Source organism: Amaranthus tricolor, chromosome 8, assembly GCF_026212465.1.
Source record: "Amaranthus tricolor cultivar Red isolate AtriRed21 chromosome 8, ASM2621246v1, whole genome shotgun sequence".
In the NCBI taxonomy this organism is placed as follows: Eukaryota; Viridiplantae; Streptophyta; class Magnoliopsida; order Caryophyllales; family Amaranthaceae; genus Amaranthus; species Amaranthus tricolor.
In genome coordinates, this window is record NC_080054.1 from 30170125 (window position 1) to 30195074 (window position 24950).

Consider the following 24950-nt stretch of genomic DNA (forward strand, 5'->3'; position numbering starts at 1 on the left):
ATAATTCTTGCCGTCGACTATTTTATTTAATAAAAAAAAATTATTAGTAAATTTTGAGAGGCAAGCATCATTAATAAACGTCAGCTATAGTCCTAATGACATACCCGGAACCATTTGTCTCATTAAATTTGCATTATAGATATTTGGTGAATAAGTTAATCAAAAAAATATATATATAAGTGGTATTTCATGAAGAAGTAAGAGAAATATGAAGTATGAGTTAGATGAGAAAGTTTTAGTAATAACAATTATTTGTATAGTTAATAAATCACACTCATGTGATAGGATTTGATAGGGTGAGAATTTTGTGATTTTAATTTATCTTTTTTGATTTTGTTTATTTTACTATTATTCTTTTTGTCTTTTATAATGATTTATAAATTACGGTGATTGATTAAAAATTTTTAAAGTTATATGAAAATATAAGTTAAATGTGGATCTAAAATTAATAATACGTATGAACCATGACAAAATATAGAAAGAGACAAGTTCAATAGGACCATCTAAAAAGAAAAATTGGGTCAAACTCACGGGACATAGAAAGAAATCATGAGTGATAATCAAACTCAAAACCGTCTTAGATGTTCCTATTTTTTTCAGTATAAGGCGGGCTTTGGGAGCTTGGAAGGAAGCAACGAAAACTATACTTAGCATCTTGCATGAAAAAAGAAACATGTGTTCTCACTGAAATAAGATTAAATTTTATGTATAAAAATATGTCTTTCGAAAGCCCTAATATTTGATATATTGTCTCAATAAATTCAGCATGATTTCATACCAGAGATGTATTGCATTTCATGCCTTTCCAACATCAAGGTCTTTGATGTGATATATAGTTAGATTAGGTTTTCACTATTTTAGTGGGTGATCTTAAACAACTTTTATATAGTTGATCAACTTATATATCTTTTTCACTTCAAAAAAAAAAAAAAAAAACTTACATATCTTTTTAGCAAACATAAACGAATGGACTTTTGACAAAGAATAATTATAGAAATTTTTTTTAAAAGTATTTACAACTCTTTTCAAAATATTAAATTTATTATCCAAAATCTGCTAACGCAAATCTCTAGATGTTCGTTAACAAACATAAGATCAATTTGAATAGAAATATAGCATAGAATTTACAATTCAAAACAAAATTACACGCGAATATATATATATATATATATATATATATATATATATATATATATATATATATATATATATATATATATATATATATATATATATATATATATATATATATATATATATATGTATATGTATATATATATATGTATACATATATAATATATATATATATATATGTATATGTATATATATATATGTATACATATATATATATACATATATATATATATATATTATATATGTATACATATATATATATATATATATATATATATATATATATATATATATATATATATATATATATATATATATATATATATATATATATATATATATATATAGACTTGATAAAAATAAAGAGTATTAATATTTAAAACATATTTATCCTTTATAAAATAAAATTCATTATAAGTCGTCTTAAAACGCAGGTATCTTTCGCCCTACTCTAAATACGACGTTTTATTACATGCATTGTTTAGCTTGCTTATCACTTCTGTTTTGGTGTTTTGATATTTAATTAGATTGACTATGAGAAGAAAGGGGAAGTTTGGACAAAGATGACACGCAAAAGTTATGATAATTGGCACTTAAATTTGGACACCATTGCCGACTGGTCTTCAATCTCTAGCGAGCAAGAGCTTCTTAATCAGGTTACTTAAGCTCCTAAAACCCTTTTAATAGAAGTCTAAGTTTAATATTTTTATTGAGAGCTATGTTGTATTTAAAACTCCAACCTATTTAATTTTTTTTTACTAGTCACTCTTTTATTTCATCAAAGCTTCATAATCTTAATTATTCACATTTAGATGATGTTGTCGAAGAACTATTTCAACCAAAATCTTAAGCTGATGGTTGAAGTCCTAAATATGTCATATACTCTAACACGCCCTCTCACATGAGAGCCTTTTGGAATAGAAGTGTAGATGCAACACTGACTCTCCTCATATCTGTCACTAAATAATTCACGAGGGGTGGTTGATATTCGAACCCGTGACCTAGTCAAACTGGCTTTTGATACCATGTAAAAGAACCATCTCAACCAAAAGTTTAAACTAATGGTTAAGACCCTAAGATATATGTATATTTATATATTATACACATATTTGTGCTAATATGGACCTATTGTTTTCCTGTAGTTTGATTCCATTGATAACCAAGGTACCAAATTAAGTTGTCGTCTACAATCTCTGGGAAGATGACGAGGGACAATTAGAGCTGGATTTTGGTACTGATCCCGAGGTATGTTATATTATTGCGTGTGTATTAAAATTGTTAAGAATCAAAACAACCAAAAGCTTAAGCTGATGGTTGAGGTCATAGGATATGTTAAATACTTTAATACGCCCCTTCAAATGAAAGCCCTTTGGGCTAGAATTGTGGATGCAACTAGTGATGGCCACGGTCCGGGTTGGGCCGGTTCCGTTCCGGTTCCGGTTTCATTTGGAACCTGATTCGAACATTATCAATGGTACTCCTGTGTTATTGCACTTTATCTTTGGTACTCCTGTGTTTTTTCGATTATTAATAGTAGCCCCAGCACTCCATGCTAATTACAACCGTGACATTATTTAAGTTTTTGCCGTTATCTTGCCGTTAAATCCTTTTAAAAACCAACCATGGTCAGTTGTTATTTATTTCCTTTTAAAAAGATTTAACGGTAAGATAACGGCAAACACTTGAATAATGTCACGGTTGTAATTATCATGAAATGTTGGGGGTACTATTGATGATCGAAAAAACACAAGGGTACACTACAAAAAACCATTGAAATAGCGATGGAAAAATGGCGATGAGATGCGTTGGTCGCCACTGGCGACGGACAGGCGAGGGCAAGATACGTCGCCAAATGAAAAGGCAAATTAGCGACGGAAAAGTACGGTCGCTGGTTGGTCGCCAAAAGCTTTTATTTTTAAATTTTTAAAAAAAATATTTAGCGACCAGTTTGGTGGTCGCTAAAAGCTTTTATTTTATAATTTTTTTGAAAAATATTTAGCGACTAGATCTGTGGTCGCTAAATGGTCGCCAGGTAAGACAGTCAAGCAAATTTTTTCTTTACTGCAGCACGTAAACTTTTTTCAGAGGACCAGCGACCAACCAGCGACCAGTTGGTCGGTCGCCAACTCCAGAAAGTGAAAAGTCGTTGCAGATGGCGACCACCAGCGACCACCTGTTGGTCGCCAGTTGCTGGTTATAAAACCAACTCTTTGCCCTCATTTCTCATTTCCTACAACTCTATCTTTATTTAACTTATATTTCTTCAACCCTTATACGCCTCATTATCTTACCAACTCTAAATTTTCTTTTCATCCATTAATCTCATTCTCTATTTATTTTCTTATCTTTCTTTCCAACTCTAAAATTCTCATCTTGTTACTTAAAGGTTAGTGTTTATTATAATTTATTATTGATGTAATGTTATTTTTTTGCCCAATTTTTGTTTCATGATGTTATTTTTTTGCCTAGATATTGTTTTATGTTATTTTCGATATATTTTTATGTTTTTTTTTTTATATTTTCGAATAATGGCATTTTTGAAACATATTTAGTGCTAAAATTTTCCAGTATTTTTTTATGTTCATTATTTAGTTTTATATCGTTTTTTTTAATATTTCAAGAACAATCGAAAGGTCAAAGAGCCACAGCCTACGAAATATTTACAAGAAGCACGGCAAATGGAGTTCAATAATCAATTATGGAAAGTGGTGCAAATGGGAAATGTTTAGACTGCCTATGAGACTGAACAAATTCAAAGAGAACGAGATGTATCAACCCCCTCCTCCAAATGAATGATTAAATATATGTACTTTTTGTGAATTTGTACATAAACTTTAATTATATATATATATATTTCCAGTTCTTTATTTTTATTTACTTGTTTTATGTGTATATATATATTTATCTTAATATTACAATAAATATAATATATATATATATACATATATATATATATATATATATATATATATATATATATATATATATATTTATATATATGTATATTTTAATTAATTAAAAAAAGGGGCGACCAAACAGCTATGAAAATGTGATCGCCATGCTGGCGACGTAACAGCTACGAAAAGATGGTCGCCAAACAGCTAGCAGGGGGTGGTCACCAGTTTGGCGACGGGTGGTGGTCGCCAGTTGGTCGCCGGTTTTACTGGCGAGGAAAACGCGTCCACTTTGAGATTAGCGACCACCACATTAGCCGTCGCCCGCCGGTCGCCAACCCTACTTTTTGACCATTTAGCTATCAAATGGCGACGAAACCGTCTGTCGCCAATTTGATAGTTTTTTGTAGTGGTACCAAAGATAAAGTATAAAAACACAGAGGTACCATTGATAATTTCCCTAAAAATATATATATAAATTCTTGAATAAGTGCACCAACCATCAATATCGAGCTTTTTCTTTTTAATTAGGCACATACTTAAATGACTTTATACACTTAATTAATAAGACATACTTAATAAATATTAATTTGATATTGATTTTAGTTCATTTATTAACATTTGAAATCAAAAATATGCAAATTAGACATGCATAATGATATATTATATATTTGAAACATTCTTTATTTAACATGCCATCAAATTATTCTTTTAATATGGAAAGATTATGTCCATTTAGATTTTTCACCCAATCAAATAATTATAAATGGCAAGACACTAAAAAGCTTGCCCTTGTCATTTTACTTCCAAATTATTAGTATGTATGATGATATGATGTGTTTATTGTTCATAAAATGATACTAAATATTTATATGTTATATTTACAAAACTACAGCTTGAGAAGGTCGAGGAGAAAATTGCTGAACTGGAAAAAGAGCAAGAAATTTTAATTCAAATATTTTACGAGGAAATACGTCGAAGAAATCAAGAAAAATGTGTATCGAGGAGAAAATTGCTAAACTGAAAAAAGAGCAAGAAATTTTAATTCAAATATTTTATGAGGAAATACGTCGAAGAAATCAAAAAAAATGTGTATTGCAGAAACAATTAGAGGTTAGTTGGTCATTCCTTCATGAATTAAACTTTAATTTTTATTATTATTATCACCAATTAATACCAAAAGCCGTAAAATCAAGGGCTCCGGTGATATATAGTTCCCCTCCTATATTCTTTCCTAAGGGGTATAGAAGTTTACAATGTATTTCTTCCTTAACAGTCTAAAAATTTTCCTTACACTATGTTTGGATAGCAAATTAGAAGAGAAAAAAATAGAAGGGAAAATAAAGGGAAAGAAGAAAAAGGAAGGGAGAGGTAAGGAGGGAAAGTGTATCTTGTTTGTTTAGAAGGAAAGGCAAGGAAAAAAGAGTATTTTCCTTCCAAATTTATTCACCTTAATGCTATATTTGGGAATGATGATTTCATTTGCAAATATAGATTTGACTCAAATTTTGTGTTTGACAAATAACAAAAATTCAAATTTGGATTTGAGTTAAAATCCGTTATTATTATTATAAAAGTAGTTAAAAATGAGGATTTGAGAATGACATCCAAAATCTTGTCATTCTCAAATTCTTCATTATGATTTCATAATTGAAATCAACAATTTAAAATGAAATGTTTGTTCCCAAATGCATCGTAAGAAAAATTGTCTATTTGATCCTTAATAAAACATGTTCATGTTCCATCTAAACCCTCCCCTCCAAATCCCTTCCCTTCCTTTTTGTTATCTAAACAAGAGATTTCATCTTTTCAAATTTCTTCCCTTTTTTTCTTTTTGATTCTCTATATTAGGGTTGCTTGTTTAATTTAGGGCCTCAGAGCAAAAGATAAAGATAACCCTAAAAACTTAAGGCCTAATGAACAATATAATATACCTTTTGTTTTTATTGTTAATATATAACCAACTTTATAAAAAAAAGTATGAACTCATATTACTTACCAAAAATGTAACTTATATATAAATTTAATTCGAATTAATATCTTATATACATAAAACTAAGTTTTTTATACCCTAAAAAATTTCGAATCATGGTCGATAACCCGCTTTGCCCTAAAAAATTTCAAATCCTAAGCGATAGCCCGCTTTGCCCTTACTAATCGACGATCATGTTCTCTCTCCAAACATATTGTTAGTTATTACACTATTCTATAACCCATTTGCCCCAATGTCATTGCATGATGCAAGACATAGGGTCGAGTTAGACATGTCAAATTTTAGGAAAAAAAAACTAATATTTTAAGTCTACTATAACGGTAGGAATAAAATAATATGTCTAGTCAAAATCTAACTTGTTTGAAACAAAGCTAATTGGCCAATTTAAAAGGTCTAAGTTGAACATATGCAATCTTATCTTACTAAAACAAAAGTTATTTTCAATTGCCTTTCATAGGAAATTTCATAACTTGGAGCAATTCAGACTTGCAACATATCTAGAATCCCTTTTTACGTTTGCTTATGTAAAATACAAAGTAGTTATGTCTTTTTCATCGTCTTTTAGGAAGCTAAAGATAGGATTGCCTCGTTGAGGGACAACTGACAAGGTGAAGAACATGGAAACAATGAAGATTTCAGAATGCAAGCCTGAAGAGTAATAGATCTGTAAAAGCATGTGCATAACATAGTTCATCGTACGTAGAACTGCACAGATATCAGCTAGTTTGTCAGAGACTAAGAGTTTCATTTTCTTGTCAATAGTTAGCATCAGGAAGAAAAAGGAAATGAGAAAAACTTAAAAAGAAACTCACTATCGAACATTTTTTTTAAAGAAAAAATTGATATTTATAATACAATTTTTGACTCATCTGCTGTAAATAATCTTAACTTTAGACTAATTTTTAATAATACAACATTTGTCCTTAAGTTACTATATATTAGCATATCCTTTTATTTTCTATTAATTTAACATTTGCCTTTAGTTTACTTTATTATCAGCGTACCCTATTAGTTTACACTAATTCTTAAATGAGACGGCCTCATGCTGAGACCATCTCTATTGGGCTAGCCCAATATACATTTTTTTGTTTTAAAATGATCACTTATAATTTTAATATAATCCCTTTTTATAGTCTTAGAGTGATTACTCATAACCTTAAAACGGTTACTTATGATCTTAAAGTAATCAATTGAAGTTGATACTATGCGTGTTTTGCAAGAGTTTATGTTTTGAAAAGAGGAGCGTGAAGACCTGCATTCTACCCAAGAACACATGGTTCGGGTTGGAAAGGACGTAATGAGATCAAGAAGTATAAGTGGACGATAAACGGTTACTATCTGTGTTTGTATCTTATGAAATCATCTTATGTTGTTGTATAACATAATGTTATCTAGTAGTTGGCCTTATTATATTTGATGCTAGTTACTGACGTGTACGTGTTTGTCTTTATGTTTGATTGTTGATGACCTTCTATGATTGTCCTGCTATGACACATTGGTCTTTGGTCTAATGTCGAGCAGCAGGAGGATCATAGACAAACGTAGCAGGTATTGGAGCTTCTTTTGCATTGCATTGGGGGAGAGTGATGAGGGCGAAGCATAACCTGTATCATACCGTTATCTTTCGATTTTGTAGCTCTTGTTATGTTTTGTAAACGTTGGTTGTATATGTTTTCTTATGAGACCTTGTGTCCTCCCTTGTATATTTGTATTTCCGCTGCGTAGTTTATAACTCTGTATGGTTTGAGGAGTTAAGTCATTTTAAAAATGCAAGCGTCGACGCTGGAACTACGATCCTTGCTTGGCATGTTGATTTGAGAAGCCGGCGACGAATCATTCCGCCGAGGTATGAGATTTTAAAGGCAATGATGCCTTAGATTATGTTTAATGTTTTTATTGTGCTAATTGCTCTACCACATCTTCAGTTTTTAGAAGAGATGCTGCCGAAATTTCCACTCACCTTTTTAAAGTTAATATTTAACATTTATCTAAATTATTTTCCTTTTTTTTATGTAACACCCGAATTTCCTCCGTCCATATGAATCCGTCTTATGGTGAGACGGTCTCATACAAGACGAGCTGGTTAGTCTATTAGTATGTTGACATCAAACTAAGGGTAAAAGTTGGTTTATTAAAAGATGATCAAAAGTTGGAATTATTCACGGTGGATTATCTTTTAATAAACCCACATTTGTCGTTAGTTTATTGTCAACATACTAACAGGGTATGTTGATAGTAAACTAAAGGCAAATGTTGAATTAATAGAAAATAAAAGATATGTTGATAGTAAAGTAGGGACAAATGTTAAATTATCAAATAATAATCTGAAGATGAGATTATTTATAGAGGATGGGTGAAAATTTAGTTTATTAATATTAATTTTTCCTTTTTATTTTAATTATATTTTTATTTTTTCTGAAAATGTCTTGAATTATTAAAAATGTCAAATAGTGAGTTGGATTGGTCGTATTTGACTCAACTGATCATAAATTTATGACTTTTTTCTTTGAGTAGAAATTTATAATGATAAATTATCAACTTATCATGTAATCCTTTCCTTAAGTTTTGAAATTTAATATTTTTTTAATCACATGGAGCCTAAACCACCTTTTCGTCATAGTTACATAATTTTGAGTCGAAACTACTAGTGCAAAACTCAAAATTTCACCAATGTTTAGGAAACAGATCAAATTTAGATGGGTTTTCAGGTCTGGTCGAAATTTGATAGATATAGATTCGAGCAAAATATTTTGGATTCAGCTACTGCCTACTCAGAATTTATGCTTTCATTTCATGATAAATATCATCCATAAGTTTATGTACAGTTCCAATGTCTTCATTTTAGTTGCAATAAAGGTTCAGGGGGAGGTTCTGAATTCCATTCTACATCCCCACATGCACTAAGAACAGTTGTGACAATGTAATCATCTACTTGATTTCCTTCTGCTTGCATCTGGTACATAAGCTTTAGAGCCTCATGGCAGTACCCATTCTTTGCATACCCTACGATCATTGATCTCCAAGAAACCGAGTTCTTTTCTTTCATACTATTGAAGACTTGTAAAGCATCTGAAATACACCCACATTTAGCATACATGTTTATCAGAGCACTTCCTACAAATATATTGTTCGAGAATGCAGGGAGTTTGTTCAGAGAAGAGTGTATTAGTTTTCCTTGCTTGATAGCTTCTAGCTTTGCACAAGCTTTCAAAACCGAGGAATATGTAAACGGGTTTGGCTCTATGCCTTCACCGAGCATTTCCTTCAAAAACTGGAGCGCCTCAAACTCATACCCTAGATGAGTACAACCGGAGATTATGGCTGTCCATGAGACAACATCTCGTATGGGCATTCGTTGGAGAACTTTTGAGGCAAGACTGTATTCACCACATTTATTATAAAACCACACAAGAGTGCTTCCGATGTAAATGTTGTTATGTGCCGAGTTCTTGAGCACTTGGGCATGGACTTCTTTCCCGGTTACAAGAGCACTAATGGAACCACAGGCTCGAAGGATGCTTACAATGGTTAGATTGTTTGCAACTACTTTTCGCCTTTTCATCACCCGAAAAAGGCTTAATGCCTCGTAGCCATGACCATTTCTAGCATACCCGGCAATGATTGAAGTCCATGTTACCATGTTTCGCCTTTTCATCCTATCGAAAACGTTTCTAGAATCCTCGATTTCACCACATCTTGCGTACATGTCCAAGAGAGAAGTACCAATATAAACATCGTTTCTGATCAGCTTCTTAACTGCAATACCATGCAATTGTCTTCCGAATTTCAGTGCCTTTTCTTCTCCGCACGCCTTCAAGACACTACATATAGTGTGTTCATTCGGAAAATATCTGTTCACCAGCATTCGTGATAACAGTGAGAATGCTTTCTCACTGTAACCCTGTTGCGAGCAAGAAGTGATCATCGTAGTCCAAGCAACTACATCCCGCTTTTTCATCCTATCAAAGACTCGAAAAGAACTCCGAAAATCACTACATTGTGCATAGAAATACAAGATAGCACTTTCTACAATCAAATTGCTCCATCCACCTTTGATAATACAAGCATGAACTTGCTTGCCTAGCTCATAGTTCAGCCTTTTTCCACTCAAAATCAGCACACACACATACATCGTCGCATTTGCTTCAATACCCGACTTCATAAACTCTTTAAAAACACTAATAGCCTCATCTTGAAAGCCAAATTTCAAATACCCATTAAGCATTGCAGTCCAAGAAACGATACTTCGTTCAGACATTTCATCGAACACCTTACGGGCTTCCCCTAACTTCCCAAATCTCAAATACCCATTAATCAAATTATTATCAACAAACACAGATAGATTCATTTTACTCTTCAAAATGAAACCATGTACCACCTTAATTTCTTTCAATTTAGAACGCGATTGAAGCCAAGAAATCAACCAAAATGGATCACATTCAACCCCATCACACAATGACTCGTGTTCTGAAAATTCAGCTACTGGGTTTTCTTCACAAATCTGACGATTGTTGAAATTTATTACATCATCTGAAATATGCAAATTTTTGTGATGTAAACGAAATTTTGGAGGAATTTTATGAGGAAATAGAGTTTGGGTTTTGCAGAAATTAGCATGTTCTGAAGATTGTAATTGCAGTGATGATAAAAGAGGAATTTGGGAATGAGAATTATGGAGGGGTAGAATCAAATTTGAAGATAGAGACTTCATTAAGAATTTGTATTCGTTAATTTTTCCCGCGAATATTAGTTTGTGTAGAAGTTTTTAAGTTTATATTTACATGGAATTGGCTATGCTTAATTGCTTATTATTGCTTGCTGAACCGCTGGTTGCCGATAGTAGTACCACTATTAGACGTATGACGTAACAATAGGCGACTTAGGTAAACGGGCAATCATCGTCAATATGGTTTCACTAATTTTGCTATATTTAATGAGAATTATTTATTTTTAGTAACGATTTCAATTTTAAATTAGAGTTTATTTGTGGCGGGTTATCTGTCAAAATAGGCTATTCACTTCAAAATATATGCGAGTTTATTTAAGATTTTTCCACATGGTAGCATTTAGTTTATGTATTATATAAATGCCGTAGCATTTTTCGTTAAATTCTTTTTAATCTCTGTTTAATTCATCATTTTGTAATATTTTACCACATGGTAACGTCCAATTTTTGCTCTTAAATTTTTAATTCACTATTTTAACTTTTAATTCACCGATTAATTTATCAACGCCCTTAAATGTTGTAACAATTTTATTTTTATTCAACTTATTGGCTTTATAAAGTCCAAAAAGTGTATTACAAACACTAATAAATAATTCAGAAGATGCATTTCATAAGTTCAAAAGGTGCATTTCAAGCACTAATACATATTTATTTAATTGTTACAACATTTAAGGACATTGATAAATTAATTGGTGAATTAAAAATTAAAATAGTGAATTAAACATTTGAGAGCAAAAACTGAATGCTATTATATGGAAAAATCTTACAAAATGATGAATTAAATGGAAATTAAAAAGAATTTAACGGAAAATGCTACGACAGTTAGATAGTGCATAAACTAGATGCTACTATGTGGAAAAATTTTACAAAAGTGCTACTACTAGCATTTCATGAAAACTAGATGCTATCATATGAAATTTCCCTAAATAAAAATAGAAATGAAAGATTATTATAAAATTATTAAATTTGAAAGACGATTTAAAATAAAAATCAAATTTAGCGTTGTGACCAAAGTTGTTCATTAGAGTCATTGGCTTCATTTTTTTGAATCAGGCGGTTCGAGTCGGTTTAAAATCAAATCTTATGTCAAAATTAATTTTTATATCATTTAAAATTTATTTTAAAGTCAAATTAACTTGAATTCCCGTAATTGTAACCCATGCGCCATGGGAAGAACAAATCTGGTTTGCACACCAATCAAATTAGCATTCTGTGATCTGTATTTTATCCACCAAAAATTAAAGCATTTACCATTCATTTTTTTTCTTATTTTAATTTTAATTTTTTTTTGCTTAATTCTTTCAAAAATCAAAATTCTGATCTTCTCCGATTTCTCCCACACACACATTCTCTCACTTCCTATCCTCTCCATTTTCTCTCTCCTCCCTCAACAATGGCGGCATTCCAAAATCCTGTAGTTTTGCAATCAAATACAGCAACGGTAGCGGCATTATCAACATCATCTTCCGCCAAATTTGCGAAGCCATTTTCTCTCTCATTCTCTTCTTCTACTGCTACCTTCAATCCTTTAAGACTCGCTACTTTATCTTCCTCTAATTTTACCGCGAAACCTCGGGGCGGTGGTGCTCTTGGTGCTCGCATGTCTGATAGTCCTGCTGGAAGATATGCTACTGCTCTCGCTGAAGTTGCTAAATCCAATGGTACTCTTGAAACAACTAGTTCCGATGTCGAAAAAATTGACAAGGTTTTCTCTGATGAGCAGGTATGATTTTTTACTCTTTAGTTCTACTTGTGGGAAATGGTAGTTATTTCGATTTTTCGATTACGGCTGTAGTTTCGTATGTATATTTTCATTATTCGATTTACTTTGAACTTTTCTCATGCGGTTAAAATTAGAGTGAATTATCTTTTGTCAATTTTACAGGTGCTTTGTTACCTCAATTAATCTGTACAGTCAAATTGGTTAAAATTCTTGCGAAGTATTACATAAGTTCTACATGTGGGGAATTGGGCACCAAATTCACAAAATTTACAAACTTTATTTATCATATAGGATTACCTCTTAATGAAATTACTATGTATTAAAACAGCAAAGTAGATAAATGAATGGAAAATTTGATACTCCTCTCCGGACAAATTTGGATGTTTTTTCCTAAGATTTATTTCTCCGGCCTAGTTGTTGATGTTTGGTGACTTGATCAAAATCTCAGCCGAGATTAGGCATGACTGTACGTTTTGCACTTCAGATTTAGGCGGTTAGGTTTTCTTAATCAGTTTTCACTTAAGCTGAATTTTTTTTTGTAAATGAGGGTTAAATATAAAACCCCATTGCGTAAGTTTAGGTTTAAGAAGAGAGGTTTGATAGTGTGAGAGTCACAAATTCATAGTTTTTGGTGAGCAGGCAATTTACTCTATATCATCTTGTTTTTCGTCAAACTACTCTATATCATCTTGTTTTCTAGTAATCTCTCTAACATAGTGAAAATTAGTGTTTGGTGGATGTAGTTATCACATTGATAGCAAACCAGATTAAATTGTTGTTTATTTCTTTATTGTTTATTGATTGTTTTTGGGTAATTGCTTTTGCTGTCCGCACGACCTTAGTGCTTGACATGTCTGTGATATAAGCTTATGGAGGGAACTACTCACACTTAGTACTACAATGAGCTGAACGAATGAACCTTGTAGGAAACAGAAGAACACTCAAATATACTTAGCTAGAGAATAAGAGAGCATGACAGTTTAGAAATCAGGAGTAGAATTCTGATTTGGGCCTTTGGGGTTAAGTATGCAGTGCGCTATGGGCATATTTTGATTCTCAATGATGGCCTAACTTCTCTCATACTTCCTCAATCTGTCACAATGGACCTGGTTTATCATGGGTAACTTCGAACCCATGAAACAAGCACGTATACAAGATTGCACTGAACACAACATGGCTCCTGACTTGGTCAGGAGCGTGCGCTCCCTACACAAGAGCGAGCGCTCCACATCGAGGAGCGTGCACTCCTTGCTTCTGTTCCACGTTAGTTCATGCATTCTCTCCTATCCTACGATAGTTCATTTTTTAAGAAACCAATCCTTAAAATCTTATATCCAACTTTAATTGATTATGTAATTTTCAGTTAGTTCACACTGCTACCGAATTATTCAATACTGTGAATCGAAAACCGGAACAAGCCAATTTTAGGCCATTAGGACCGTGATAATTTTAGACATGAGTCAAATACGCAGGAGCTCTCAATGATCACCAAACAATATTGATTTTGAGAACAGTTTTCATGTTTTATTAGTCATATTCCTAAACAATTTGTTATAGGGACAATGTTGCTATGCTCATTTGAAACCAAATTGGCCTTGTTTTCGTACTTATGTGGTTATTATGAATCTCTCATTGATCTTGATTTCTTATTATTCTGCATTATACAGGTATATGCCTTCTTTGCAAACCCCGTGATTTCCACTGAGAAAAAGCGGGAAGTGTTGGATGAGATTGTCAGCTCTTCAGTGCTGCAGCCACATACTGCTAACTTCCTTAACATCTTAGTAGATGCAGACAGACTTGAGCTGATTAAGGACATAGTGAAGGAGTTTGAGGTGGTATTTAATCAGATTACCAATACCGAATTGGCAGTGGTATCTTCGGTGGTGCCATTGAAGAGTGATCACTTAGCTCAAATTGCTAGGGGCGTTCAGCGTTTGACAGGGGCAAAGAATGTGAGAATCAAGACGATGATTGATCCTGAGTTGGTTGCTGGCTTCACTATCAGGTATGGTAATGGAGGTTCAAAATTGGTTGATATGAGTGTCAAGAAACAGCTCGAGGAGATTGCCGCTCAGCTTGATTTGAGTGATGTTACACTTGCTGTATAAAACTTAAATTCATATGGTCATCACTTATCATGTTTGGCTTCAATTAATTCTCTGAATTTAGTTTTGGAATTCTGCATTTTTTTAAACTGTGCATTTAATTGTATAATTATTTCAATGTCAAGCAAACTTGCTTTTATCCATCAATTTCTCTTGATGTATATGTAAATGTATAACGTGGTGCACATTTAAATAAAAAGGTGTAGATTGCATTGCATATTTAAGTTTTTGCTCAATTCTTTTTCTTGTCATCTGCGAAGAACTCTGTAAAGTACAGTGTAATTGCAAGTTTTTGCTCAATTTTTCTTAAAATGTTGTCAAAAGTTTTGCTTCTTAAATTGTTATCTGTAATGGTGCTAGAAACAATGCTGAACCTGTTTTATGAGTATTCATGCTGTTGGATGATGAGAAAAAAATAAAACCTACACTTGTTTGGTGGAGTAAATAAAGAGATTAGAGATGTCCAAGTTTGATATCAAATATAAGAGGTGGTGGAGGAGGATAAGATATGAAAGAAAAGTCGGGCTTGAGTTCATTTCAGACCATACTAACTCGAGTTGAACACTTCAAAATTGGCCAAGTCGATCTCGAATACCTTGCAAGTGATCTCCTTCTATCAGTTTATAGTAAATCTTACACACGTTGTATTCTAAGATGAGCGTGATTGCTAGTTCATTTTGGTGTTTGAAAAAAAATACTCGTCATTTCCCCTTCCAAGTATTAGTTTTCTGTCTTGACAATCAAATTGAAAGAAAATCAAGATATATAAACATTAGCATAGCTAGGCCTTCAGCTTCATCATTCACATTAAATCACTAAACCAGCAAAGTGAATCAAACATAAAAGTCCTATACAACTAATTTTCCACTCTAAATTTCATATTATGACAAGACATTTTAAGTATAATAATAGAAGATAAAAAAAATCCCAAATTGATCCCTTTTTATGTTTAGAGCCTAATTTTTTCTGCGAGCCATTGATACATTCTGGTTCCCATCAAACAACCCTTCAATAGTAGTCTCAATATCCTCTGGTTGATACTTTATATACTTCTCATACTGCCTCCCAGCAGTGATATGCTGTCCGAACCTTGCTAAGAAAGATCGGTAAGCCGGAATCATAACAGCCGATATTGAAACCCGTAGCTCGGATTGAAGCTGTTCATCACTCACCACCCAAGAACTCTGTGTTTTATGAATTTCATCAAACATTTGGTTAAAAGACTTGAACCTTTCTTTAAGTACCGGCTTTTGAACCTTGCCATTAATCTGCAATCCTTCTTGATTCAAGCATTGAAGTACTCTGCTCCATGTTTCTCTTTGATAGCTCTTATGATAGCCTCTTAGGTCGGATGATCTCTTCCTACGAAAATCATTTCCTAGCAAACTATGGAGATCGGCAGATTCCTTAATCTTCTGCAGAATATATCTTCCATTGTTCATCAAGAAAATAAATCTTAACGAAGGATCTTTGTAGAGCTTGGACTTTGCTTCTAAGTTTTCGTCTAAAAGGCTCATGACGGTCATTAGCTCAGTAGTAAAAGGTGTTTGTTTTATCCCTTCACTCTGGTTATGTTCATTGCGACTGTTCTCGTTCCCATTGTCTGTCCTAGATCCTCGCACATCTAAATTTTGTTCGGTGCTTTGATGAAGAGAAAAGACTTCCTCAAGGGTATTCTTAAAATCACAAGTATACCATAAATAGTTCATGGTATACCGAGTCAGAGGATGGACTGCTCCACCTGGAACTAGGTTCCTAGCAATGTCGTTCTTGATCGAGTTTTCGAGATCACAGAAAATGCAAACTGCAGCTTCTCCTAGACGCCGCCTAACAGAAGATAATTCAGACCTAAGATCAAGTGCACATTGATTGGAGCATAATTCATCAATAGCAGAGATTAACTCTGTTAAAGTATCGTAAACATCAAGCACCTTGAACAGTCTCTCGGCTGCTCGTTTAGTCATAGAAATTGCTTCCGCAAAGTTAAGGAAAAGGATGACAGCTGAGCGAGCAAGGTTCGAAAACATGGCCTCACCGATGGAAGGATGTTCGTTTGAGAAGACAGAATCGCAGAGTTTCTTCTCCCCCGGCAAGAGGACTTTAGCCACATATTTGACGACTTTAATCCAATTAACAATGTGTCCTTCTAGAGACTCCCATTGCATCCTCTGTACTTCATCTATGCTGATCTTTTCGAACCCTTGTTGTAACATGGCTTCCTTGAATGCATTTCTTCTTAGAACACTATAAACCTGGCAGCATTCTGTTTCGTACCCACATGAGATCATCGAGGAAGCAATCTTTCTCATGTTAGATATTATTTCCTCATCAATGATCGGATACTTGTCCTCTAATTTCTCCCCATCGGAACTCATGTCTTTGGAATCAAGCTTGCAGCAAGAGACCATGGAATCTTCTAGAAGGATTCGGAGCTCCTCCTCCATGAACGTCATTGCTCGTTGGACAACGAGTGTTGTGGCACTAAGGGCCGGACCTAGCTTTTCATTACAGGAGAATTTTCCAAGCAAATTAGACAATTTCGCTACCCTTTTTAAACCGTTAATCAAAGTACTATCTTGATCTATATCCTGCCCAAATCTCAAGATAGACTCTGGTACATCATACTTTTCAATCTCCGACTGAACCATCTTAGAAAAAGTCAAAACTTCACGAGGCATGTCAAAAAGATCTGATTTGTCCTCCACTGAGGAAAGCTTCTCAACGAGGCCATCGATCTCCTTGGAGAGTTCTTCCAATGTGGATGGGTGAACATTTTCTGATCCTCCATCCACATTACCTTCAGAAGCCGGAAGATCCCATACGGCTTCAATAGGAGAAAGTGTTCTTAGAGGAGGAGCAACGTGGCGATCTAGATGAACACTAAAACTTGAGGATTTGCTAAAACGACCATGTTTTTCTCTGCTACGCCGATCATTGAAGCTAATGGACTTAGATTTGTCCATTTCTTCTCCCTCAAATTTAATTTTAATTTTAATTTTAATTTTTAATTTTTAATTTTTTTTTGGGAAAATCAAAATAACAGATGGGTCTTACGATAATGTCATCAACCAAACAGAAGCAAAGATGGAGGAGAAAAAGCAGGGGCTCAAATTAGACCCTTAAAAAATGGTTTATTTTTGCAAAGAAATTAATTGTGTTGTTTTGTAATAGAGGTAACCGTTTTTTTTGGGAGGGAATGGCGGTTGACAGTTGACCCAATTCAGATAGAGGTGTTGAGTTTGTGGTTGCCACGACTTTTTATTCCTCCCACCAGCCTTTTCTTTTATATTGTCAAAAATGTCAACTTCAGCAAATTGGAGCAATAATAATTAAGATTATGTACAACATGAAAATTATTCCCAATCCTTATATTCCGCTACCCTTTTCATTTTATCGCCACCCCCTGAGTAAATTACCATTTTACCCTTACTTTATAAAAAATTTACAATATTGCCATTAAGGGTGAAATTCCTATATATACCACACTCCACCTAAAATTATTCTCACCACAACTAAATACAACTTACTAAAGCTAAATCTCGGAGCAAAAATTAAGTACAATCCCCAAATTATTAATCGAGGTAAGTTATTTTTAATTTAATTCGTTGCAAAAGAAAAAAAAAAAAAAAATTCAAAACGAGGCGCCCAGATCGGGGCGCCTCGTTTTTAATATTTTTTTTTTTCGTGTATTTAGGATTAATTAATATAAATTTTGAATTATTATTGTAAATTTGTATGTTGTAATGTGTAATTTTTATATTTTTTAGTCAATTTTATATATTGTTTTGAATGCAAAAGAAAAAAAAAAAAAAATTTCAAAACGAGGCGCCCAGATCTGGGCGCCTTGTTTTAAATTTTTTTTTTTTCGTGTATTTAGGATTAATTAATATAAATTTTGAATTATTATTGTAAATTTGTATGTTGTAATGTGTAATTTTTATATTTTTTAGTAAATTTTATATATTGTTTTGAATGCAAAAGAAAAAAAAAATTAATTTAATGTTATTAATTTTTTTTTTTTCGTTATATTTAGGAATAATTAATTTAAATTTTGAAGTATGTTATTATTGTTGTTAATGTTATTATTATTAATTTTATTTTTATTATTATTGTGATTGTATTTTTTTTTTATTAAATATATGTTAATGTTATTATAATTAATTATGTTATTATTAATGTCATTGTTATTTTTTTTATTATTATAAATATGTTCATGTGTTGTTTTATAAATTATTAGTGTAAATTTGTATGTTAATTTTTTTGTTGTTAAATTATTATTTATCTTTGAATAAAACTGTAAAAATTGTAGAAAATGGCTGGTAATCAAAGAAAAGGAAAAGGTTTTTTTAGGCAATTGTTGAGAGGTAATAGTTCAAGGCCTACTTTACTTAGAGGGGACCCGCATGAGAGGGGGGTGACGGGTTCTGCTAGGAGGGCTAGGCATGAAGAGGCTGTCAGACACAGTGAGGCCCAAAGGTCAAGTACGCTGAATCAAGTGCGTACTCCTATTGATGACGAGGCTGACAGCCTCCAGAGTAGTTGGAGGGTTTATAGTGATGATGATAATGATGCTGATGATGTTCAGTTCCAAGGTACTGAGTGTCGCCAAGTGGACTGGGCTGTTGTTCGCGGTCCCGACGGCAGATTTGCGCGGGGCGGCCTGAGTTCTTCTGCCGCATCTGAGCGCGCAGGACGTAGTTTTGTCGATAATCAGCCCTCACAGTCCACTAACACGGACTGGTTAGTGACATCACCCCAGCCCGGTGGGCCGATAGATACGCGACTGATCCCTAGCTATGGCGGGCACATAGCTAAACTTATTTATGACGGCTCCGAGCGTACGCCTCCAATTCTAGAATGCCGTATTAGGAAGAGACCGGTGGAGTCCATCATCGGACTGAAGGATATGTCCGATGCGCTAAACGATGTTCTACCTGCCACTTCCCTCGGCCGACTACTGGTCATTATGCACCAGCACATCGATTGTGCTTTGATATCTGCGTTCGTCGAGAGGTGGCAGCCGGATACGAACACCTTCCACATGCCCTGGGGAGAGATGACGATTATGTTGCACGACGTGCAACGTATATTGGGTATTTCTATTGAAGGTTCTCTGCCGGCTGAGCCTTCAGAGGCGGAGTGGGAGGTTGGTATCACCAATCTGTTCGGGGAGCCTCTGTCTGAGCTTCGGCGTAAAGGTTCATTCACCGGCGGATGCATAACCGTTGCTGAATTGATGCGGCTGTGTCATAGGTCGTAGGCCATGGATACCCAGAAGACAGCGTACTACATGGCTGTCATCGGCTCTACCTTGTTGGCGGATAAGTCAAGAATTGGCATGCGACCTCACCCGATACTTGCCGTGAACGACGATCAACAGGACGTGGCCTGGGGTGCGGTGACCTTGGCGTTCTTGTACAGGCAGCTCGGAATGGCATCTAGGGCTGGTTGCAAGACCATTGCTGGATGCCTCACATTGCTCCAGACATGGATCTATGAGTACTTTCCCGCTTTCCGCCCTCATGCTCGCCGAGAAGATGTGCCAAACATGACTAGGGCGGAGATGTGGAAACCGAAAAAACCATGTCGTGAGCTGGACAGGTTGAGGGACTGCCGCAAGGTTCTTGATTCAATGACGGAGACTCAAGTACTGTACATTACATTTTGTCATGCATGTTGTTTTCAATTTATAGTATTTTTTTTGTGAACTTCGCTTGTATGCAGGTTGAATGGACTCCCTACAATTCTGCTGCTGGTGCGTTGCTGAATGATCACCCACGCACCACCGTAATCGGGGGTATCACGTGCTTTGATGTTGTGGAGGTGTATTTGCCGGAGCGGACATTGCGACAGATTGGGTTCGTGCAGGCTATTCCTCCCGCTCCTATTAGACCAGCCAAGGTTGTCCGACCGGCACACGGTACCTACTACGTGACCTTTCCTTCTGCTGCTGTATATTTGGAGGCATGGAGTAGGTTCCCCTATAGTGCACGCCTTGTTGAGCAGGGACTTCGTCGGGCTTCTGTTCCTTTTGAGGCTGAACCTAATTACGTTGATTGGTCAAAGTGTGCTCACACCCGTACATAGCCCCGGACGAAGGGCCTACTTCCGGTCCTGGTCCTTCTCAGAGCAGATCTGAATACGTGAGTTTTATTATCATTTTTTTTCAGATTATTTTTTTAATGAATTAATAACGGACATTATCCTTTTGTGTTTTCAGTTCCTGAATGAATGGCCCAGTCGATTTGGTCCACTGGCAAGACTACCTGCTAAGGTTGCGGATATGAACCCCCGTCAACGACATGCGTTAGAAATATACCTTAATGATTGTAGAGATTTATTTGAAGAATGGCAACTTTTTAAAGGGGATGACCCTGCATAGTCTGTACTGAAACTATTTTACATTAATTATTGCATTTCTTTTCGTCAATGAATGTCATTCGTATACACAATAGTATAATTATGGATTATATACAATTTATAATGAATTTCGTGTATAAATTCTAAGGAGTATCTAAATTTACAGCATCGTCAGCGGTGGTATTAGTTGGTTGTGAACGTGGCCCGCATAGATTATTCTAGAGCATAATCCTCGTACTGAAATGTGTGTCAAGATGTTTGGTGAAATTATCAGCTGCTTCTTTCCAACTTGGATGGATCGGCGGTAGAGGGGACGAATCGTCGTTCATTAAAAGTTGAACAAAATGATTTCTATTAACCCAACATATATGTATTACTTTATTTACACTATTCACGCCCGATGCTTTCCTTAACGGGAGAATCAAACAGTTGTATTGCGGATTACAGTCAGCAGAACCATAATAAGCAATGGCAATGTTTAGAAATGTTGCTGCAGAGTACAAAGCCATCGGTGCATCCATCCAGTGCATGAAAGGAGCAGGTCCGTTTGCGTGTGCACCTATTCTGAATATAGAATAGTCTAGTTCCTCTTGGGATAGATACAAAGTTAGGTATTGCGCTCTATTCATTTGCAATTCCATGCTCATAGCACGCCTTAAAAGAGGCCATGCTTCCTCGCCTCACAGCTCTGTGACGGCAATTGCTCTAAATCCACAGTTACCATCACCTAACACATTAATCCAGTCGAACAAGTAAGGAGGAAGGATAAATGGGATGTAGTTAGGCCATGAAAAGTGTGAAAAATCTCGACCTCCAGGATCATCTACAATAAATGTAAATAAAGTTAATATGCGTAAACTGAGACGAATTAATGCAAAAAACGAAAAATATAGTCAAGTACCGGATAAGTTGAAACTGAACTTAAATCCTACTGAGGATTGCGTCTCTCGACCACTAGATCTGCCACTAGATCTCCCGCGGGAAGAAGATCTAGACCCTCGACCGCGAGAGGATGATCTGCTATATTCAAATGAACTTTTTCTCCTTCTCATGTTTTTACTTGTGCTTGGTCTTCCCTTTCTCGGTGGACTAGCGTAAGGCTCAGGTATTTCCGCGCCATCTGGGTGTAGTTCATATTCAAGTAACTGAGACATTCGGCGAACAACAGCGGGATCAGATTTGAGGACTTCATCGACCAGAGATTGAAAGTACTCTTTGTCATTGGCGTTCGGGTATCGTACTCCTTCATCGGTTTCGTCTCCTACCTCGGTGTACCTCAAAGTACTCCAGAATTCATGAATGTCATCCAAATACAAAGCACCATGTGATCCGATGGACATATGTAAATAACATGCACACGGCAATCCATGGGTTTGTTGAAGTACACAACCACATTTGTTAAACACAAAATCACCGAGTTCTAACATGCGGTTATACTCAAGCTGGAGCTGCTCCAAGGCATAGAGAGATACGTGGCGATATAGAGGTCTAAAGTAATGCTGTCGCATCGATCTTTGTACAGAAGACATGGAATCCTGTAGCGCTTGTCGGATTGTAGCTTGCTGATTTGTAATCTGTGCGTGCGCCGTTTTGAAAAGGGTATCGAATGAGCTATTACCGCTACCAAGGTAATACTTAAAAGAAGAGTGTTGGCTTTCAATTCTGCTGGTAGTCCGGTTACCCAAGTGTAAACAATCATTCGTCCACGCACGGACAAATTTCTCTCTTAGTGGAATCCATGTTCCAGTCAAATACCGAACGACCTTTTTGTTCCTAACCGACCACGTACTGACGATCTCTTGCCATTTATCTTCATATTCCTCGATCGTAGAACTTTCAACCAAGGGGTTCCATCTACTTATCCTGAATACCTGCCCTTGTTGATTTTTCTTGCCGCCACACAACTTGTCCACCATGTTCTCAACGTCGTTGCCAATATGCCAGATGCATAACAAATGCCGCACATCTACATTAAACAAAACATTGAACGTAATTAAGACATTATCATTAGATATAACCACAATAATGAATCAGCAAAGCCTTTTTACCTGGGAAGACGTCACGAATAGCTGCAGATAAACCTTCGTCTCGATCGGTTACAATGACGCTAGGAGTCTGAGCAGTGTCGAAAATATCTCTCAATCCCTGCAGCACCCACGAATACGACACAGCCGCCTCATCTCGCATCAAACAAAACGCAACCAAGAAATTGTGATTGGTTGGCGTCATTTCGATCACTTCACATAGTGGCCACTTTTGTTTGTTCGTTTTGTACGTTGTATCTATCAGCACAACATACGGCCACGTACGTATCATTTGGATAGAGGTAGGATTTGCAATTAATAGTCTGCTCAATTGCCCTTCGTTATCCAAGTCTGTCCATACCACATAATTAAGTTCTGTGGCCATATGAAGACAGTGTTGAAGGGGAGTCCTACCCTCCATCTCTTCTCTCCTTATTGATTGTCTAATATTATATATCTGATTCATACTAGCATAAAAACCAGGAAAATTATCTCTAATAGAATTCATAATAAAGGCCGGTTGCGTTCCGGTTGCACTAAGCTGTCGTATGTGCTCCCGAATGTCTACATTAATCCTATTTGCCCTTACATGACCATCTCTGTACACCAAGAACGGGTGGTTATGTTTTCCCTTTTCACCAGGACACACCCTTACCGTCCAAGGTCTTTCTGGTGGTTTACGACTACTTCCTAAAATCATAAATTTACACCCGCAACTTCTACTTTTAGAACCAGGTCGGGCAGTATTATCTAGATTATGTACATCACTCCTAATATTACCATAGCGGTGACATCTTAAATAGACACTAACTCTAGAACGTCCTTCTTTCTTTTTATAAGAAGCACGTGTAAATTGAAAACCGATTGTTATTGCTATCGCATCGGCCCAACTATGTAACTCATCTAAGGAGATAAATTCCCTATCCGTAACAAAGCTACCGGAGTAGTCTACGTTGTCTCCAAAGTTTTCAAACTCCTGCAAATTTGAAATATAAATAATATAAATTAAGTACATTAATGACTACAATAATAATAATAATAATAATGACAACAACAACAACAAATTAAAAACATTACGTAAATAAAAAAATCTTAAAAATTTAAATTTATCAACAATAAAAATTCATACGGAAAATAAAAAAAATTAATACGGAAAATAAAAAATAGTACTAACAATAATAATAATAATAATTTAAAAATAATTAATACGGAAAAAAAAAAATTCACAGGCGCACAGATCTGTGCGCCTGAACCATGGTTCAGGCACACAGTTTTTTGCGCCTGAACCATGGTTCAGGCGCCCAGATTTGTGCGCCTGAACCATGGTTCAGCCGCCCAGATTTGTGCGCCTTTTTTTTTTTTTTTTAATTTTCCAATGACAACTTTACGTACCGCATCCGACTCATAGTCGCTTTCGTTAGCCATATTTAACCAATTACGGGTTACCACTTCTTTAACACTTTTTAGAGAGATAATACCAGTTTTTAGAGAGATAGTACCGTGTTTGAATTCGTATTTCATACGCATCTCAGAATTTCATATATATAGACAAATCTTACGCATTAAATTCTTATTAGTGTTATTAAGCGTGATTTACATTTATTAATTAATTTTTAAGTATAGTGGCAATTTTGTAATTTTTTTAAATACAGGGGCAAAAATGTAATTTTACAGGGGGGGTGGCGATAAAATGAAAAGGGGTGGCGAAAAATAACATCACCCAAATTATTTGGGGTTGTAGACTTGTAGACCTAGGACCAGTTATGCGTAAAGTAGATATGACATATAATAAGAGATTTTATTTACGGCCGTTTGGTAGGTGATAATAAACGATGGTAATGAGAATGAAAATTAGGGTAATTTTAGTTGAAAAATCTCTTGGCTATTTTGATGGTTATGTTTATCCAACTTCAATCATCTCATTTTCTTCATAAATTCATTCTAATGTTTTATCATTGGAAGATGTGATATTAGGTGGTAATAGAAAT

General features: G+C 34.9%; 4 protein-coding genes across 4 annotated transcripts; 1 reads left to right on the forward strand and 3 right to left on the reverse strand.

Annotated features, from left to right (window-relative positions):
- Positions 1 to 8724: 8724 nt before the first annotated feature.
- On the reverse strand, positions 8725 to 10875 carry LOC130820580 (pentatricopeptide repeat-containing protein At4g18520, chloroplastic-like). The gene has a single exon (XM_057686010.1). It carries the CDS (start codon positions 10730 to 10732, stop codon positions 8858 to 8860), a length of 1875 nt encoding a protein of 624 aa, XP_057541993.1. The 5' UTR covers positions 10733 to 10875; the 3' UTR covers positions 8725 to 8857.
- Positions 10876 to 11915: 1040 nt separating this feature from the next.
- LOC130820582 (ATP synthase delta chain, chloroplastic-like) lies at positions 11916 to 14795 on the forward strand. Its single transcript, XM_057686012.1, has 2 exons — positions 11916 to 12470; positions 14138 to 14795. The coding sequence occupies exons 1-2, from the start codon at positions 12141 to 12143 to the stop codon at positions 14579 to 14581; spliced, it is 774 nt and encodes a 257-aa protein (XP_057541995.1). The 5' UTR covers positions 11916 to 12140; the 3' UTR covers positions 14582 to 14795.
- Positions 14796 to 15135: 340 nt separating this feature from the next.
- Positions 15136 to 17684, reverse strand: LOC130820581 (exocyst complex component EXO70B1-like). The gene has a single exon (XM_057686011.1). The coding sequence runs from the start codon at positions 17539 to 17541 to the stop codon at positions 15535 to 15537; it is 2007 nt and encodes a 668-aa protein (XP_057541994.1). The 5' UTR covers positions 17542 to 17684; the 3' UTR covers positions 15136 to 15534.
- Positions 17685 to 21618: 3934 nt separating this feature from the next.
- On the reverse strand, positions 21619 to 24003 carry LOC130820584 (protein FAR-RED IMPAIRED RESPONSE 1-like). The gene is made up of 3 exons (XM_057686013.1): positions 22987 to 24003; positions 21840 to 22904; positions 21619 to 21761 (listed from the first exon to the last, which is right to left on the reverse strand). The coding sequence occupies exons 1-3, from the start codon at positions 23975 to 23977 to the stop codon at positions 21619 to 21621; spliced, it is 2199 nt and encodes a 732-aa protein (XP_057541996.1). The 5' UTR covers positions 23978 to 24003.
- Positions 24004 to 24950: the final 947 nt, after the last annotated feature.

Bases quoted from the DNA above. Each gene is read 5' to 3' on its own strand.
- LOC130820580 (XM_057686010.1), bottom strand. From the start codon at position 10,732: ATGAAGTCTCTATCTTCAAATTTGATTCTACCCCTCCATAATTCTCAT.
- LOC130820582 (XM_057686012.1), top strand. From the start codon at position 12,141: ATGGCGGCATTCCAAAATCCTGTAGTTTTGCAATCAAATACAGCAACG. The intron at 12,471-14,137 runs GTATGATTTTTT...TGCATTATACAG, and splicing joins AGGTTTTCTCTGATGAGCAG to GTATATGCCTTCTTTGCAAA.
- LOC130820581 (XM_057686011.1), bottom strand. From the start codon at position 17,541: ATGGACAAATCTAAGTCCATTAGCTTCAATGATCGGCGTAGCAGAGAA.
- LOC130820584 (XM_057686013.1), bottom strand. From the start codon at position 23,977: ATGTACTTAATTTATATTATTTATATTTCAAATTTGCAGGAGTTTGAA. The intron at 22,905-22,986 runs GTAAAAAGGCTT...TGTTTAATGTAG, and splicing joins TATTCGTGACGTCTTCCCAG to ATGTGCGGCATTTGTTATGC. The intron at 21,762-21,839 runs GTACTTGACTAT...CATTTATTGTAG, and splicing joins GTTCAGTTTCAACTTATCCG to ATGATCCTGGAGGTCGAGAT.